The sequence below is a fragment of the Labrus mixtus genome, chromosome 1 (assembly GCF_963584025.1).
Source record: "Labrus mixtus chromosome 1, fLabMix1.1, whole genome shotgun sequence".
Classification (NCBI taxonomy): domain Eukaryota; kingdom Metazoa; phylum Chordata; class Actinopteri; order Labriformes; family Labridae; genus Labrus; species Labrus mixtus.
In genome coordinates this window covers 2234291-2250595 of record NC_083612.1, presented here as the reverse complement: position 1 = coordinate 2250595, position 16305 = coordinate 2234291, and the positions used below count along the sequence as shown (strand labels likewise).

The following is a 16305-nucleotide window of genomic DNA, read 5'->3' as shown; positions in this document are numbered from 1 at the left end:
GTAGGAGAATCGGGGTACCTGGAACCTTATTGGTGATAAATGTTTAATGTTAACCTCTACCGGGCCGGACTCAGAGAGAACATTTTATTTTATTTTATTTTATTTTATTGCACTTAAAAAGCAAAACAAAACAAAAAACAAACATATTAGATCAATGGAAAAACAGACAGTACATAATGATTAGTTAATTAACAAAATATACATTTTGAAAGATGTAAAAGTGGGCGTGGCCTTTAAACCACACGAGTGGATTTTGTGCAAACAAATGTTTGCAATGGATTCAGAATCCTAAAGAACCCCTAGTTTGACCCCTCACAAGCTCCCTAAGCAGAGGTTAACATTTTCAATTTTCACCAAGGTTCCAGGTACCCCGACTTTAAAAAAGCTCTCACAGATTCTCCTACAGGAGTTGGATTTAAATCTTTTTATAAGTGTTATAAGACACCTTTAAGAACACATTTGCAACTTTAAAAATTGTATAAAAGTAGTTTATGGGGGCGCCGGTGGCCTCACCATACAGAGGCTGGGGTCCTCGTGAGCAGGAGGCCAGGGTTTGGATCTGACCTGTGGCCCCTTACTCCACATGTTCCTGACGCTCTCTCTCTCTCACTTGTGGTATCAGGACAACTCTGACCTGAACAGACCCCGCGTTTGGACTGGCGCTGACGTTCAGCATTCTCAGTGTAGGCATCGAGATCTGACTCAGTCATGACGCCTAATGGCTCCAAAAAGTTCCATTTCCTGTCGTTCCTCAGACGTAATGATGCATGTACAGATTCTGCATCAGTCAGTCTTTCCTGCTGCATAACGAAGCGTCTGTTGTACCGCACGATGATGTTGAAATTATGTTTAGATTTTATCTCTCTCTGAGGAACTAGACTCCTGTTGTCATGATGTTTAGGGAACAATGCTGTTGTGTTGAGAAAAGGCGTCCATGCACACAAAATAATGTGTTTCCCTTCAACCACTGGAACGTCACATGCAGCTTCTTAAAACCACAAACCATCTGGGTCGAGCGAAGACAAATGTAGAGATTGCACAACATCTCAAGCAGTTTTCTTCTTCTTCATTCTTGGATAACCGTGCGGTATATTGGTGATGTTTGCAGCGTGTAGACACAAGTCCTCCTGTTTTTTCCACCACCACATAATTAACAGTGCTGTTCTGGGGGGGGGGGGGGGGGGGCCTTGATGCAGGTCTAAGGTTCACAGATAAGCCATTATCCTCGCTTATCTTTTTTTTACAACTCAATGTTTTGGACTTCCAGGCCCCGGAGATCAACCATTAACTTTGGGCTGGATTTAAAAAAAGGCAGGGCATAAATATCCGTCTTCATCTCGCCTCCGTTCATCTTCTCTGGTGGAGACATGGGGAAAGGAGTCTACCTCAGCAAAGCGTTGGTGGTGACCTGTGTGGTGGTGGCCAGCGCCGCCGTGGCCACCATCATAGCCCTGTCTGTGGTCTACGCTCAGGAGAAGTCAAAGAATGAAGGGACGACTACTCCCGGCCCGATTACAACCGCCTCCCCCCCGCCGCCGCCCACCACGCCCTCCACCCCGACGGAGCCCTGGCAGCGCTACAGACTCCCCGACTCCCTCGCTCCCTCCTCCTACAACGTGACCCTGTGGCCCCGGCTGGCGCCCAACGCAGACGGCCTCTTCGTCTTCCTCGGACACTCCCGGGTGGTCTTCAGATGCATGAAGGACACGGACCTCATCCTCATCCACTCCAACAAGCTGAACCTCACCAAGTTCGACGGACACCACGCCAAGCTGACGGGCCTCGACGGAGCCGCCGCGCCCCCCCTCAAAAGAACCTGGTTGGAGGTCCCGACGCAGTACCTGGTGGTGCAGCTGAAGAGCCCGCTGAGGGCCGGCAGCACGTACGAACTCTTCACCGAGTTTGTGGGAGAGCTGGCGGACGACCTGGGAGGATTCTACCGCAGCGAGTACATGGAAGACGGAGTGAAAAAGTACGTCTTAAGTTTTTTTTTCTTCATATTTTAAGGTTCTTTGTGGTTACTTTACATTCATGTAAAACCAGAAAGAAACATCGTCACCGCTCTTAACTGTCAAGAATAAAAGCAGCACACAGCTAGTTTGGTTAGCTTAGCACAGAGACTGGAAACACAGGGCACTGGATGGCCTAGCGGTTATGTCACACGCCCCATGTACAGAGGCTGTAGTCGTGGGTTTGAATTCGACCTCGGCCTCTTGCTGCATGTCATCCTCCCACTCTCTCCTGCCAACACTTCCTGTCTCTCCTCAGATAAATCCAAAGTAAAATGAAAAGATTCACTGCACTCTAAGAGGCTTTTTATGTTCTTAAATATCTCAAACTAACAACGCGTTTAGCCCGCATGCACGGCTTCATCGGTGATACAAGACAATGCACAGGTGTTTTTATAAAAAGGCTGCACTCAGACCAATCAGCAGCCGAGTGCGTCCACTTTTGTATGAGATAATATTCAGAGGTTAGAAAATCTGTTTCCCTCTACATAGATTTGTGTTTCCTCTCTCCTCGACTCCTCAGTGGAAATTAGAATAATTTGTTGATTTGAGATGCTGAGATTTGCTTCAAACATAAAAACTTGTGGATTAACTTGTTTGGATAAATTGAAAGGGTGCACTAAAAAAATATATTTTGCAGCTGCTTAAACTCCAGGATGTAGAAACCAAGCATGCACCTCCATTTTTTGTTTTCCATTTTTTGTATTGAAGCCCGTTAAGTACTGAAGTGTATTGCATTCACATGAGAAAATAAAGATCTAATGATCTCGGTGATTCAGAAATGTGCAAATCACGAGCGGCAGGCCAAACAGCAACACGCAGTAAAATAATATTTACGTTTTAAGAGGTTCTTTATGGGATGACTCGCGCAGGCTTTGCAGTGATTAAGGCCAGGGGAAGGCATCGTCATGCTAAGTGTGCTAATGAGCAGACGATATCACTCCTCGTTCAAATGTCCCCTCATCTCTACTGGATGTGTCTTTGGATCCAGCTGCTGTTTGGCCACATGACGAGGTGACGTCTCACTTGGCTGCAGAACTTTATGGTCCTGTTTGTGCACAATATCTTTGTGAACTGGACCTTGAGATGTGGTAGATAGTGGTTTCCAGTCATGTGAAACTTATCTTGCACTATACAAGCATTTCCCGTACACTGCAAAAACTTGAATCTAAATCTAGTCGGAAATATCTCGTCGTATTCTTTATAAAAAAACCTAAGGCCTGCATTGCTTGTTATGAGTTAAAATAAATTCTAAGAATGGGGAATTCTGTGACACATTTAACTATTAAAGGTCCAATCAGTGAGATGTGAAGACAGCTCTCTATAATGTTCAGAATTTAGACTACAGTACCCATTTTAAACACCAGGGGTCAGAGTTACATACTGCTCCTTTAATTTTTATTAAAACCAAGTCTTTCAATATTTAAAAGCATTTCGGGACTTATTTTATTGCATTTAAATAAGATGTTTATCTAGATTTGTTAGGAAGGCTTTAAGTGTAATGAGATATTTGTGACTTTAAATTAAAAACACACACTTAGCTAAGATTAGAGTTTTTTCAGTGTATGACACTGTGTCATGTGTATGCTCTCATCATGTTGCTTTTGTTTCTACAAGTTTAAACTAAAATTGTAAGTTCACCTCCTCTTCATCATGACGTAACTTTTTCTGTGTTTTGTCGTCAGAATCGTGGCTACGACTCAAATGCAGCCGACGGACGCCAGGAAGGCCTTCCCCTGCTTCGATGAGCCCGCCATGAAAGCCGTCTTCCACATGACTCTGCTGCACCCACACGGGACCGTGGCTCTGTCCAACGGCATGGACTACGGCAAGTCTCTGTTTCAGTTACATGCACACCTACAGACAGCTTGAAGCTTAAAGGTCTCACAGCGATAATAACTATGGAAGGGTTGGTCATTTTCAAAAACTAGCATGATTTTGAAAGTAGCATTCCCTCTGTGCTCCCTCAAAAACCACGCCCCCTCACTGACATACACGAGCGCCGTTGGTCCAGAAGTGGACCTCAGCTCATTCTTTGAGTGTGGGCTCGTGCATGCAGAGAGCGAGCAGGGAGACAGGGAGGCGTGTGATTGGTTCATCAGATTGGTACCTCGTGGCAGACATTGGCTGAAGTTTTTACAGACTTACAAACTGATACAGATGATGGATTTTCTTTGTTCCTTTTTCAGAGAACATGAGTTATTAATTTCTGTCAGGACCTAAAGACAAATTCCACCAAAATCTTAAAAAGTGGATCTGGAGAAAATGACCAACCCTGCCTTCAGGACGTCTCATGTTGAAATGAAACCCATCCTCATAAGTTACAGATAGAAGCTGTCAACATCAGTCTACTTTTTCTAAATCCTCCAGTAGGAAATCTTTCTGTCACAGATCTGAGGCGGAGCTATATCTAATAACCAGCTTCCATCTTTGTCCCCTCACAGAGCCCGTTAATGTCACTCTGGACGGCGTGGATGTAGTCCAGACCAGCTTTGCCCCCACAGAGATCATGTCCACCTACCTGCTGGCTTTCGTCGTGTGCGACTTTACATTCATCGGTTCGAAGCCTGGTGCAGCCGTCCTGGTAATCACACATCACACATCATATGATTATTAATGATCTCTGCAGTCTGAGCAGTCGCCCTGGAACAGTTGACTGTATATATAAATATAGACGACATGTCTCCACCAAAGACGATGAATCCAAAGGGGGGCGGCTGTGGCTCAGTTGGTAGAGTCGGTCGTCTCTCAACCGGAAGGTCGAGGGTTCGAGAGCCTCTGCGTGCCATTTTTTATCTAGAATCAAGACTTTAGTTTAGTTTAGTTTAGTTTATTAGTTTATTTGAATCAGGGACAGAAAAAAAAAGTACAAAAAAAAACCATCCGTCTCAGAAGAGAAAAGCTGCTTTGTACCAGATTTAGATAAGAAGCTAATTTCCATCTGTTGTCCCCGGGCAGCAACAATAAAATACAACCAGTCATGCACACACACACACACACACACACACACACACACACACACACACACCCACACACACACACACACACATGCACAAGTTTCCCTGAGTTATACAAAGTTGTTGAGATGTCACATCAATGCTCACAAGACTGGTTCCCTTAAAATCCATTTTTTTTGACTTGGTGGGAGAAAATGTGAACGTTTGTGCAAAGTTTCAGTTGGGAGATTATTGCATTCTTTAGGGGCGGCTGAGGCTCAGTTGGTAGAGTCGTCGTCTCTCAACGAGGGTTCAATCCCCAGCTCCTGCAGCAACATGTCCGATGTGGAAGACACTAAACCCTGAATTGCTCCGGCTGCATAAGAGTCTCTCTGAAGGTCTCCTCAAGACTAACTGCTGCACTAATTTGAAGCATGAGGCTCACCCAGGTGAAGCAGCTTCTTATCACTTCTGATGATTCTACTTCTATTATTCCTGCCAACACGCCCGCTGTGATAGCAGCAGCTTGATAAAAGCTGATGATGTAAGTTTATGTGAGACTGCACTTTAGTCTGAAACTTAAAAACTTCAACCATCACTGCTCCCTTAATCTGATCATTTATTGATGAAGATGTGCATTCATCCTAAAATATGCTTGAATAATTTTAGTTGCCCGAGATGGCGAGGGGATGAGGGGAGTAACGATACGATAAAACACACTTCCTCAGTAGGAATAAACTGAAGTTGCTCGACATCAAGACACCCGAACACATGCAGCCGAGTGGCATGCTGCCTCCTCTCTCCTCCTGCTCTTTACACTCCGGCCTCTGATTGTTCAGTTGTTCAGCACTGAGGCTGAGAAGCAGCACCTGGAGGGCGAGCGAACAGGAGAGAGAGAGAGGGAGAGGAAACACACAAACAAACACAGACAACACTACGGCATATAGCAGCGACCTCAAAGTTTAAATTGTAGCTCATTAACAGTGAAAGGTTGCTCGTTGTGTTTTTATGGCGCCCTCTGCTGGACTCAAAGCTCAGTGCATGTGTGTTTTTGTTTTTCTTTCCTGCATTGTTTTGTGTCCAGATCAGGATCTGGGCCCGTAAGAAGGCCATCGAGGAGGGTCAGGGAGACTACGCTCTGGAGAAGACCGGACCCATCCTGTCTTTCTTTGAGAAATATTACAACTCTTCTTACCCCCTCGCTAAGTCAGGTGAGAGCCACGTGCACACCTGCAGACCTTCACAAAGCCGAGGAAGAACCTGAAACTTCTGTGTTAGACCACATTATTCAAATCGTGTTTATACAGTCATTTATTGATTTAACACTCTGAAAATGTCGTTAAACTTCATAGACGAGGACTTACAAAGAATTAATAATTACTTAATGATAAATATGACTTTTAATTGAGCTGTAACATTCATCTCATAGACTGTATGAAACATGGACGTAGACTCACTCACTGGTTTCTGAAGCTTTGTTTTGAAGCCAATCGATGACAGTCGCCATATTGGAAATGCTGTCTCACCCTAACTTTGGCTTAAGCTAGCACAAGGCAAAGAGGTGGAGTTGAGGCGGAGCTTAAGCCTCCTAACAAACAGCCTAAACACAGTTACAGCTCAGGCTATTTCTGTGTCTGTACCTTTAAATATGTAAATGAGCTGTGTCTGACCACGCCCCCTCTCTGGAAGGGCTTGGGGTGTACTCGGTGCTTTCTCGCTCCATGTCCTATTGTTTACGGTGAGAAGGCAGACTCAGAGGGCAGAACAAACACCTAGCTGTGGGAGTGTCACCCACCTGGGGGAGGGGCTACTGCCCTTTGTGATGTCATGAAGGGAAAATCTCCAAACGGCCTGTTTGAGCACACATTTTCAAAAGTGGAGCAGGCAGAAGACAGAGAGGATGGACTTTTCTCATCATTGGGGGGTTTGTAGACGGACTAGAGACACATGTTAGAGTTAGAGGAACATGGTGAAGTGGATTTAGCTTCATAAGTGACCTTGTCCTCTGTTGTTTTTTTTTTTTAAAGACCAGATCGCTCTTCCCGACTTCAGCGCTGGCGCCATGGAGAACTGGGGTCTGATCACTTACAGAGAGACCGCCCTCTTGTACAACCCCGACGTGTCATCCAACGGAGACCAGGAGTGGGTGGCGACGGTCATCTCACACGAGCTCGCACACATGGTATCACAAATTCACTGCTGCACAACCCGTCGACAAAATTATTTTTACATCTGTGATTGGAATAAAAAACAAAGCTCTGCACTTTCAGTGGTTTGGAAACTTGGTGACGACGAGGTGGTGGAACGACCTGTGGCTCAACGAAGGGTTCGCTTCCTACGTCTCGTATCTTGGAGCCGACTACGCTGAGCCGACGTGGAACATGGTGAGCTCTGTTTTTTTAAATGTACCTGTTTAAAGTTTGCCATGGTTTGAATAGTGTCATGAGCTTTTAAAGGCTTACTATGCAACTCACAGAGCAAAACAAACGCTCTCTTTTGGACACACCTCCTCCATCCCTCCACACGTTTCACCGGCGAGGGTCTGTGAGATGACGAGCGGCAGACACTGATAAACAACATATACAATTCCAAGCTGACTCGGTTGTTTCATCTGGTCGTCTTTGTAGACCAAAGAAAAGCGTTTATTCGGTTTGGAAAGTCGGTTGGTGCTCTTTCAGGCGTCTTTATGACGACACTCGGCGTCCCTGAGTGGGCGGGGCCGTCTCAAATAACAACAAAGAAAAAAGTGAAAACTGAACTGCTGCAATAAGTTAAAATATCTGTCGATGCAGCGAGGGGAATTTGACCTGAGTGTCTTGACATCTTAAAATAAGATCTTTATCAGTCACTTGTCAGGTGAATGTGCAGAAATAAGATACTTTGACGAGACGTTAGACAAATTACCTTTGTTAATATTTTAAGTTAGTTTTGTAACATGCTCATTTCAGTCAGATCTCTTTTTCTTGTAAAGCTTCATTTTTTAATTTGACTCCAAAATCCTGTTGGCGACCAATAACAACCCGTCTCCAGATGACACTGATTACTGGAAAAATGTGTGTCAGAGCTGAACACAAACTGGTCTCTGTGTGTTTCCCAGAAAGATTTGATCGTCCTGAACGAGATCATCGGTGTGATGGGAGTCGACGCTTTGGCCTCCTCTCATCCGCTCTCGTCCAAAGAGGAGGACGTCCTGAAACCGGAGGACATCAGTCAGCTGTTTGACTCCATCACGTACAGCAAGGTGGCGTTTAAACAACCGACACACACACACATGAAGTCTCTCCTGTCGAGACGCATCGTTTCTCTTCATGCTCCGCTACACGAGATACTGACCTCCTCTAAACTGTTCTCTTGTCCCTCGTGTGACTCCCTGTGGAAGATGCAGAATTAAATCAGGCCGCTAATGAATCACTGATGCTCATTAACACACTGCTCTAATTAAATCCCGTGTGATACGCTGCCCACCAACACTGCTAATCTCCTCCTCCATCACAGGGAGCTGCGGTCCTCAGGATGCTCTCAGAGTTCATCACCGAGGACGTCTTCTCCAAAGGACTCCATGTGAGTACGCCCGATTAAACTGATGATGTGACTGTGTGGTGAAAATGCACAAAGGCTGCTTTTTATCGGCCTGCATATGTCGCTTTGTGCAATTTAAATAAATACTGTTTTCTGTCTGCAGACATACTTAGAGGCGTTCAAATATCAGAACACGGTCTACACCGACCTCTGGAAACACCTGCAAATGGTAAGATAGCATCGAGACTTTCTTTCTGCAGCAATGCCACGTCAAAGGGAGTCTCAAAGTCTTCTTTGTTTTCAAAACTATTCATCTGTACTGAATCCCAAAGCAGCAGCCATACAGTTTATTCAGTCTGTTTCCTCATCATTAGGAGTACTCGAGATCTCAACTTATTTAGAAAGTTAGAGCCCCAGTTAAAAAAAAGTCTGGACATGCCGCTGGTCCATGGATTAAGTCAAAAGTTAAAATCCTTTGCATCAAAAAAGTGTCTACAACTACATAACATGGTCATTGCTTCCTTCTGTTAAAGGGGACATAGTATGAACATATATCTGGGTAACCTGAGTCTCTACTGACCCACAACATGTAAAATAAACCATCCAGTCCTTTGTTTGTGGTCTGCATAAGTCTTACAACACAGAGAAAAATGCTCTGTTTCCAATGTGCTCTCCTTGTGATGTCACAGTGGGATTCTGGTAAAAAAATAAAATCTCCTCCCCTCCCCTGGTATCTCCACCCATGGACTCCACCCCCAGCCTAGAGCAAAACTTTTGCACCTGTCCACCATTTTTATTCTCTCTACAGAGGAGTGATGTCTATGGGGAAAACTCAGGGGGGGTCATTGCATTTAAAGAGACACACACACCAAAACGGAGCGTTCTGAGAGAGCTGGTTTATACAGGGTCACAAACCTCCTCTGGTGCTTGATTCATGTTATATTTAGACCAAAGCACAGCACAGATGTTTCACAGGGGGACTGTTTGAAAGGTGGAGGAGGGGGATGATATGTCCTCTTTAAAATATCTCTTTGCAGGGATTAAGGAAAGTCATTCTTTGACTCTTGTGTTTTTTCCCTGTGCTAACAGGCCGTGGATAAAGCCGGCGTTCCGCTGCCGTACTCCGTGGAGGAGATCATGAACCGCTGGATCCTGCAGATGGGATTCCCAGTTGTCACCATTGACAGCAAGACTGGAAAAATCAGCCAGAAACACTTCCTGTTGGACCCAGACTCTGTGGTACATAGACCCTCGCCGTTTGGGTAAGAAAACATTTCTTTATTTTATTAAAGATATTTTTTGGGGACAATTTTGCCGCCATTGGATCGGACAGCTGAAGAGAGACAGGAATTGTTGGAAGGGGGGAGTAGGGGTCACTTCTAGCAAAAAGGGAGAAGCCCGATCTGGTCCCTGGTTTAATGAAAACATCCTGGACATACAGTATGTGTTAGATTTACACCGTTCGATTTTCTAACATGCTTATTTGTTTGGCTGGATGGATGCTTCAGGTACGAGTGGTTCGTCCCTGTGACCTGGATTAAAACTGGTGGAGTTGAGCAGCAATACTGGCTCCTACATAAAGAAGGTGTGTTTTAATTCAGGTTACATGTTCAAAGCATCGTTATAAAAAACGAGGATCTGACTTAGAAAATGTTTTCAGCTACAAACACAAACATGACGCTCGGTCCAAACGATTGGTTGGTGGCCAACATCAAAATGAAGGGCTTCTACAGAGTCAACTACGACTCGGAAAACTGGGAACGTCTCCTCGCCAAGCTGAGCTCCAAACATCAGGTACAACACCTCACCTCTGCAATGTTTTCTAAATGACTTCCCAAGCCCTCTAAACTCATAAATGTCTCGGTCACTTTTCAGGATATTCCGGAGACCAACCGAGCTCAAATCATCGACGACGCTTTTAACCTGGCAAGGTGAGGCCGCGTTCATACAGAGCGTCCTGTCAGGACATCAAAAGAACAAGTTCAGCTAACACGTGTCGCTTTCAGGGCAAAGATGGTGGACACGACTCTGGCTCTGAGGACCACAAAGTTCCTGGATAAAGAACGTGAATACATGCCCTGGGAGACCACCAGCCGCAATCTGAACTACTTCATCCTCATGTTTGACCGCAGTGAGGTGTATGGACCCATGCAGGTCGGTGTCCAGATATCTTCTTCTTCATCTTTAATAAAGCCAGCTGATGTGATAATGAAGGAGTTCAGTTTGGTTATAACAACTGGAGTTCATTTTCCTCCCTCAGGCTTACATAAAGAAACAGGTCACTCCGCTGTTTAATTACTTCAAAGATCTCACCGCCAACTGGACAAAGATCCCAGATAAACACACCGACCAGTAAGTTCATCAGATATTTGCTCCTCTCTCATGAACATGTGTGGGCTTTAACCGTCTGGACAAAACACCATAAGACATTTTCTGCATTCCTGAAAATATCTAGACAACTTCAGGAGGACTGCCCCTGAAATCCTCCTGATCTGGTTGTTCACACATGCACCTCACAGAGGTAGACTATCCCTGTCAGACTGGGGGGGGGGGGGGGGGTGCAAAGAAAGAACAATGTGGAAGAACATACTGGAGAACAGAAAACAAAATGCAGCTTGGTTGCAGTTGTTTAGTGTGTTAAGATGGTTAAAATCCCACAAAAATATGTAAAATGAAAACAAATAAATAAACACAGCCAGAGAAAATGGTTCACACACTCTCAGACTTTGAATTGCAGTTGACTCTCCTTCAGCGTTCTTCTTCTGAGTGTTACATCATTACTCTTGTCTCCGTCCAGGTACAATCAGGTGAATGCAATCTCCATGGCCTGCAGCACGGGAGTGCCAGGATGCAAGGAGCTGACCACCGGCTGGTTCAGAGAGTGGATGGCAAACCCAGAAACCAACAAGTATGTGAACTTTTATTCTTTCCAACATCTCTGAAATGTCCTAAATCCTAAATCCTGTAGGTAGTGCCATGTTTTTGCCATCCACAAGAGGTGACCCCTTGAAGCCAGGGCAGACGTCCCTCAGCCCAGCAACGTTTCCAGCTCCTCTTGGGGGAAGCTGGATGTATCAGTGCTGCACCTTGCATAGGCACTGATGAGCCAGGTTCTTCCCCAAGAAGGATGTAATTTCCCTGAGACGTTCTTGGGCTTAGACCGCGGCCCTTAGGCTTCATAAGGCATCTTCAGAAACCAATGGATGAGCTCACTGAGACTACGTCCATGTTTTATACAGTCCACCTCTTCAGACTCTTACAAACCATTCCCCCTCCTTGACTTCCCTGATTCCACTGCTGCTGTCATTGTCTCTAACATCTTGGGTCATCTTTATACTTTGTTCCAGCATTCGTCCTAACCTGAAGTCCACAGTGTACTGCAGTGCAATCGCAGCAGGGGGGGTGGAGGAGTGGGACTTTGCCTGGTCCATGTTCAAGAACGCCACCATCGCCTCCGAGGCTGACAAACTCATGTATGCTCTGTCCTGCACCAAACAGCCCTGGCTGCTCAACAGGTCAGCAACACTCAGACTCTTCTGTTTTGATGTAGAGCTCTTAATTAAACCTGTACCCTCCTCCGTCAGCAAAGTCCTCACTGTGAGAGTGTTGCAGGTATCTGGAGTATTGCCTGGACCCGGAGAAGATCCGTAAGCAGGATGCTACCTTCACCATCACTTATATCGCTGGAAACTCCGTCGGTCAGCCTCTGGCGTGGGACTTCATCAGATCCAACTGGGACCATATATTCAATGAGTGAGTTGACTGATGCACATATGGAGTGTGTCGACATCGCAACAGACTGAAAACATGTTAGAAGTATTTGTATTTACCTAGTGTGAGTGCACCTAGATGCAGCCTTCTCCCCTTAGGGGGGGAAGTTTTCATGTTAACTGCATACATACTGAATTGCCGCTCCCACCCTCTGGAACTCTCTCCATAAAAACATCAGAGACTTCCCCACACTCACTTCCTACAAGAAATCCCTAAAAACTCACCACTGACTCTCATCCTCTTCCCTCGACACCACTTCTGTTGTATTGTTCTCTTTGTTTTTGCTTTGTTTTTTGTTGTTTCCTGTCAAAGCGTCTTTGAGTATTTAGAAAAGCGCTCTATAAATCTAATTTATTATTATTATTATTATTACTAATTTCCCGACGGATAACGTGATGATCTGACTCTGTCATGTTTTTTGTTTTTCCTCAGTTATGGCGGTGGATCGTTTTCGTTTGGAAGATTGATCGATGGAGTGACCAAACGGTTCTCCTCCGAGTTCGAGTACAAACAGGTACAGTTCCTCTTACCGATACTGAATGACCCAGTGTAACATTTAAGTTCTTAAATAAGATTACATTAGTGTAGAAAAAACTTAAATATTGCAGCCTGCTCCTGAAAATTCCCTGAGTTAGATGCCCTTTCACACTCAGCGGGAGATTTTCCCTCTCTGGTGGACGGATTACTACAAATCCAAGATGGATGAGGCAACAGAGTCCAACTCTTTGAAGGCAGTTGTTGCCTTTATTTCAATGCTATGTGTAATTGGACGTGTTCACAGTATTAAAAAAGGAGTGGGAGAGAACGTACTGGCGAGCAGGAAAGAGTTAAAGTGGCTTCAAAGATCTGCCCGCGCAGATGTTGCAGGACATAAACCAGATCATCCCGCCCACTCGTTCATATTTTCCTGAAGATTTCCTGCTGTGTTCACACATTGGCTCACCCCGACTGGCTTGCAGGAAAAAGTCCAGACAGTAGCTTTAAAAAATGTAATGCTTCATTTTGTGCAATTCACCCCGAAAATGTTTCCTGGGTTTTCAGGAGGTTTGTGCATGTGTGAAAAGGAATCCCAGTAACCCTCTTCCTCTTGTTCTTGTTCTTCTTCCTCTTCAGCTGCTGCAGTTCAAAGAAGACAACGCCGGGCACTTCGGCTCGGCCTCTGCGTCTCTTGAGCAGGCTCTGGAGAGGACAAAGGCCAACATAAACTGGGTGGAGATGAACAAGAAACAGGTGTTGGACTGGTTCACCAGTGAAGCTTCTTCTTCTCCAGTTTAACACATTTTACTGCGGCTGACAACAAATTGCTATTATTATAAAATTGTTCAGAGAGTGATGACGCTTTTTTAAGATGTAAAGTATTGATTTAACCTTTTTATTAATAAAGACTATTTAATACCAAATCTGGGTTTGTGTGTGGACAAATGTGTTTCAAACAGGAGTCAACGGGGTTATGGTACACAGCTGTGAGCGGCCATGTTTGTTCTGCGGATACGCGGCTGAGGTGCAGGTAGTCTGCAGCTGTCAGAAACCGGGTTAAGGAGTATACATGACACAGAATCCTGTTTTCTTTCAGAGTTCTCCAGGTAGTGAAATCTGATGTTTACATGCACAAAAACAAAAACAGGATTCTTTAAAACCCCGATCAAATCCATGTAAATTCTCTCATCGTTAACATAGAAACATTGTGAAAGAATTAATTCACAAAGTGGGCTGTCCTTTTACAAGATACAGAAATAGTGATGGTTCTGGCTCATCTTAATCTTAAGAGGCCGGGAAATCAAACAAAGTGTTTTCCTTGGTCTCAACAACCAGCCGTGTTTACACAGGAGATAAAAAAAGGTGCCAATTAACAGGTCCTGGTTCAGCTGCCACTCCTCTCAGCGGGGGTCTTTCCTTAAAGACTTTAGAGGGGATGTGCTCCCTGTTTAGCACCTCATCGTCCTGCTGACAGCTGCACTGTTTGTTTTAGGAAGTCTCTGAACGGCTGGGTATGTTAAAGCTCCTGTGAGGACTTTTCAGCTGGTTCAGGATCAGGCTGAAATAAAAACTTAATCACCTTAAAGTGACCGACAGAAGTCACAAGACAGAGTCATTTTGAATACCTGAAACCTCAACGGGTAGGTGTCACTGTGAGTCACAGCATGTTGTAGGAGCCTTTGTGACACATTTAACTATTAAAGGTCCAATCAGTGAGATGTGTAGAGAGTGAGATGATAAAGGTATCTTACTATCTGATCATTAAGGAAACATGTTGAAGTGCTGGCTTCTCTGACAACAATGCAGCAGACAGTATGTCCTCCTTCTAACTTTAGATTCTGCTCCTGAATGCTCTGGATTTGTTTGGACCAGAGAAGGTAGGCGCTTTTAATGCTTTTCATGCTTTTTGAAAAATGGAGAGAGGTTAGAACACAGAAAGGTTTACAGACCCATGCAGAGCTGGATAAACACTGAAGCTTCAGAGTCCACCACATGGTGACCTGTGTGAGCATGGACTATAGAGAGGAGGGGGGGGGGGGGGGGGGGAGACAGCTCTCTATAATGTTTAGAATCTGGACTGCAGTACCCATTTTAAACACTAGGGGTCAGAGCTACATACCGCTCCTTTGAGAGAAAGGAGACGATCACTTTCCCAGAATCTAGATTTTACACATTAACAGGATAAGATCAACAAATAGAGTTATGACTTTGTCCACAGGGGGGCGCCTGAAAGTTTAAGTTTCTTGAAGGTGAATGAATGCAACAAACACAAGCGTTTATTTTAAATATTAATATTTTATTCTTTTGACATTGTGATAAAAATAATAAATTAACACTTCTATGTACAAAACCACAAGAAAAGGGCGGACATTTTGCTCTAAATAACAAAAAAAGAGAAGGTTGGTCCGATCGTGTTTTTAGGGGGGTCATTGTTGCAATGAAGATAGTTCGATCAGAAGGATCAGTGAGTCTCTCAGCAGTGTCCAGAGAACGGGACGACGTCCTCAAATTGCTGCTGCTGCATCCAGTAATGCTCGCTGGGGAAACATTCTGCAGAAACTTCAGAGACCTGATGACACAAAACAGATTCTGTTTAGGAAAAACATTCACACTGAAAGGAGCGACACAGTCAAGAAAAACAAAGACTCAGCTGTCTGAAAGTCAAAGAGCAGGATGTGAACATACCTGATATGAGGGCTGCAGATAGGACATGTGTGCCGTGCTCATGCTGGGACTCTCCGGCTCCTGAGGGAGGTAGCTGGTAGTCGGCTGACCCAGGAACTGGTTGAGGGTCTGTGGCTGCTCCACGGAGCCCGAGGACGCCCTCTGCTCCAGCGCCTCCTCGCTGAGGCCCAGCTGAGCCGACAGGTAGGAGATGTAGCGGATGGTGAGGCGCAGGGTGTCGATCTTGGTCAGGGTCTGCCCAGCTGGAGCCACCGACGCCGGCAGGTAGTTCCTGAGGTGATGCATGGCCTTGGTCAGATCCCTCATCCTCAGCTTCTCTCTCTCGCTGGCCGTCTGACGTTTCTTCCCCGGGTACCTCGACCTGGACTTCTTTGTGGTGGTGGTGGAGGGGCAGGACTGTTGTGTCTCGTTGGAGAGACGAGGCGCCGCGGGGCTTTTGAAAACGAAGCAGTCCAAAGCGTCTTGTTGGTTTGAGGAGCTCTGGAGGGAGGCGGGGGAGAAGCAGAAGGAGTCCACAGAGGAGGTGGGAGACAGGCTGCTCCCGGCGCTGAAGTAACCCGGGTCTGCTGCCGGATCGAAAGCCAGAGGGTCGTAAAACTTGTCCAGCAGGGACTCGCAGTCGAACAGGAAAGAGTTGTCCTGGAGCTGCAGAGCGGAGCAGTGAGAAACATCCATGACTGATCGTGAAGTGGGAGAAGCTGTCAGTGTGTCTCTGGTGAAGCAGGCAGAGAAGAGTGAGGAGCACCAGAGAGGAGGCTGCATATATGTGGTGGGAGGTGCGACGTTGCACCTCCGGGCAGCCACCTCTGGTCCTGAGAAGCTCTGGGAGCAGGGCTGACACCTTGGACAGGGGGTGGAGGGGGGTGTCTCATGGGAAACAGGGCCAGCTCCAAGGACAAGGTGTGACC

At 45.6% G+C, this 16305-nt stretch overlaps 2 protein-coding genes across 2 annotated transcripts; one reads left to right on the top strand and one right to left on the bottom strand.

Annotated features, from left to right (window-relative positions):
• Positions 1-1267: 1267 nt before the first annotated feature.
• On the top strand, positions 1268-13635 carry LOC132979063 (aminopeptidase Ey-like). Its single transcript, XM_061044544.1, has 20 exons — positions 1268-1972; positions 3695-3837; positions 4454-4593; positions 6030-6156; positions 6973-7127; positions 7216-7329; positions 8043-8186; positions 8441-8506; positions 8628-8693; positions 9554-9726; positions 9973-10049; positions 10125-10258; positions 10340-10395; positions 10471-10618; positions 10725-10816; positions 11262-11372; positions 11812-11979; positions 12077-12217; positions 12668-12749; positions 13349-13635. The coding sequence occupies exons 1-20, from the start codon at positions 1368-1370 to the stop codon at positions 13508-13510; spliced, it is 2904 nt and encodes a 967-aa protein (XP_060900527.1). The 5' UTR covers positions 1268-1367; the 3' UTR covers positions 13511-13635.
• Positions 13636-15185: 1550 nt separating this feature from the next.
• LOC132978585 (mesoderm posterior protein 1-like) lies at positions 15186-16072 on the bottom strand. Its single transcript, XM_061043807.1, has 2 exons — positions 15398-16072; positions 15186-15281 (listed from the first exon to the last, which is right to left on the bottom strand). Exons 1-2 carry the CDS (start codon positions 16070-16072, stop codon positions 15186-15188), a joined length of 771 nt encoding a protein of 256 aa, XP_060899790.1.
• Positions 16073-16305: the final 233 nt, after the last annotated feature.

What these genes read in the sequence shown, in the direction of transcription:
- LOC132979063 (XM_061044544.1), top strand. Translation starts at nt 1,368, where the DNA reads ATGGGGAAAGGAGTCTACCTCAGCAAAGCGTTGGTGGTGACCTGTGTG. An exon ending in TCTTCTCCAAAGGACTCCAT is followed by an intron (nt 8,507 to 8,627) that starts GTGAGTACGCCC and finishes TTCTGTCTGCAG; the next exon opens with ACATACTTAGAGGCGTTCAA. An exon ending in CATAGACCCTCGCCGTTTGG is followed by an intron (nt 9,727 to 9,972) that starts GTAAGAAAACAT and finishes TGGATGCTTCAG; the next exon opens with GTACGAGTGGTTCGTCCCTG.
- LOC132978585 (XM_061043807.1), bottom strand. Translation starts at nt 16,072, where the DNA reads ATGGATGTTTCTCACTGCTCCGCTCTGCAGCTCCAGGACAACTCTTTC. An exon ending in ATCTGCAGCCCTCATATCAG is followed by an intron (nt 15,282 to 15,397) that starts GTATGTTCACAT and finishes TTGTGTCATCAG; the next exon opens with GTCTCTGAAGTTTCTGCAGA.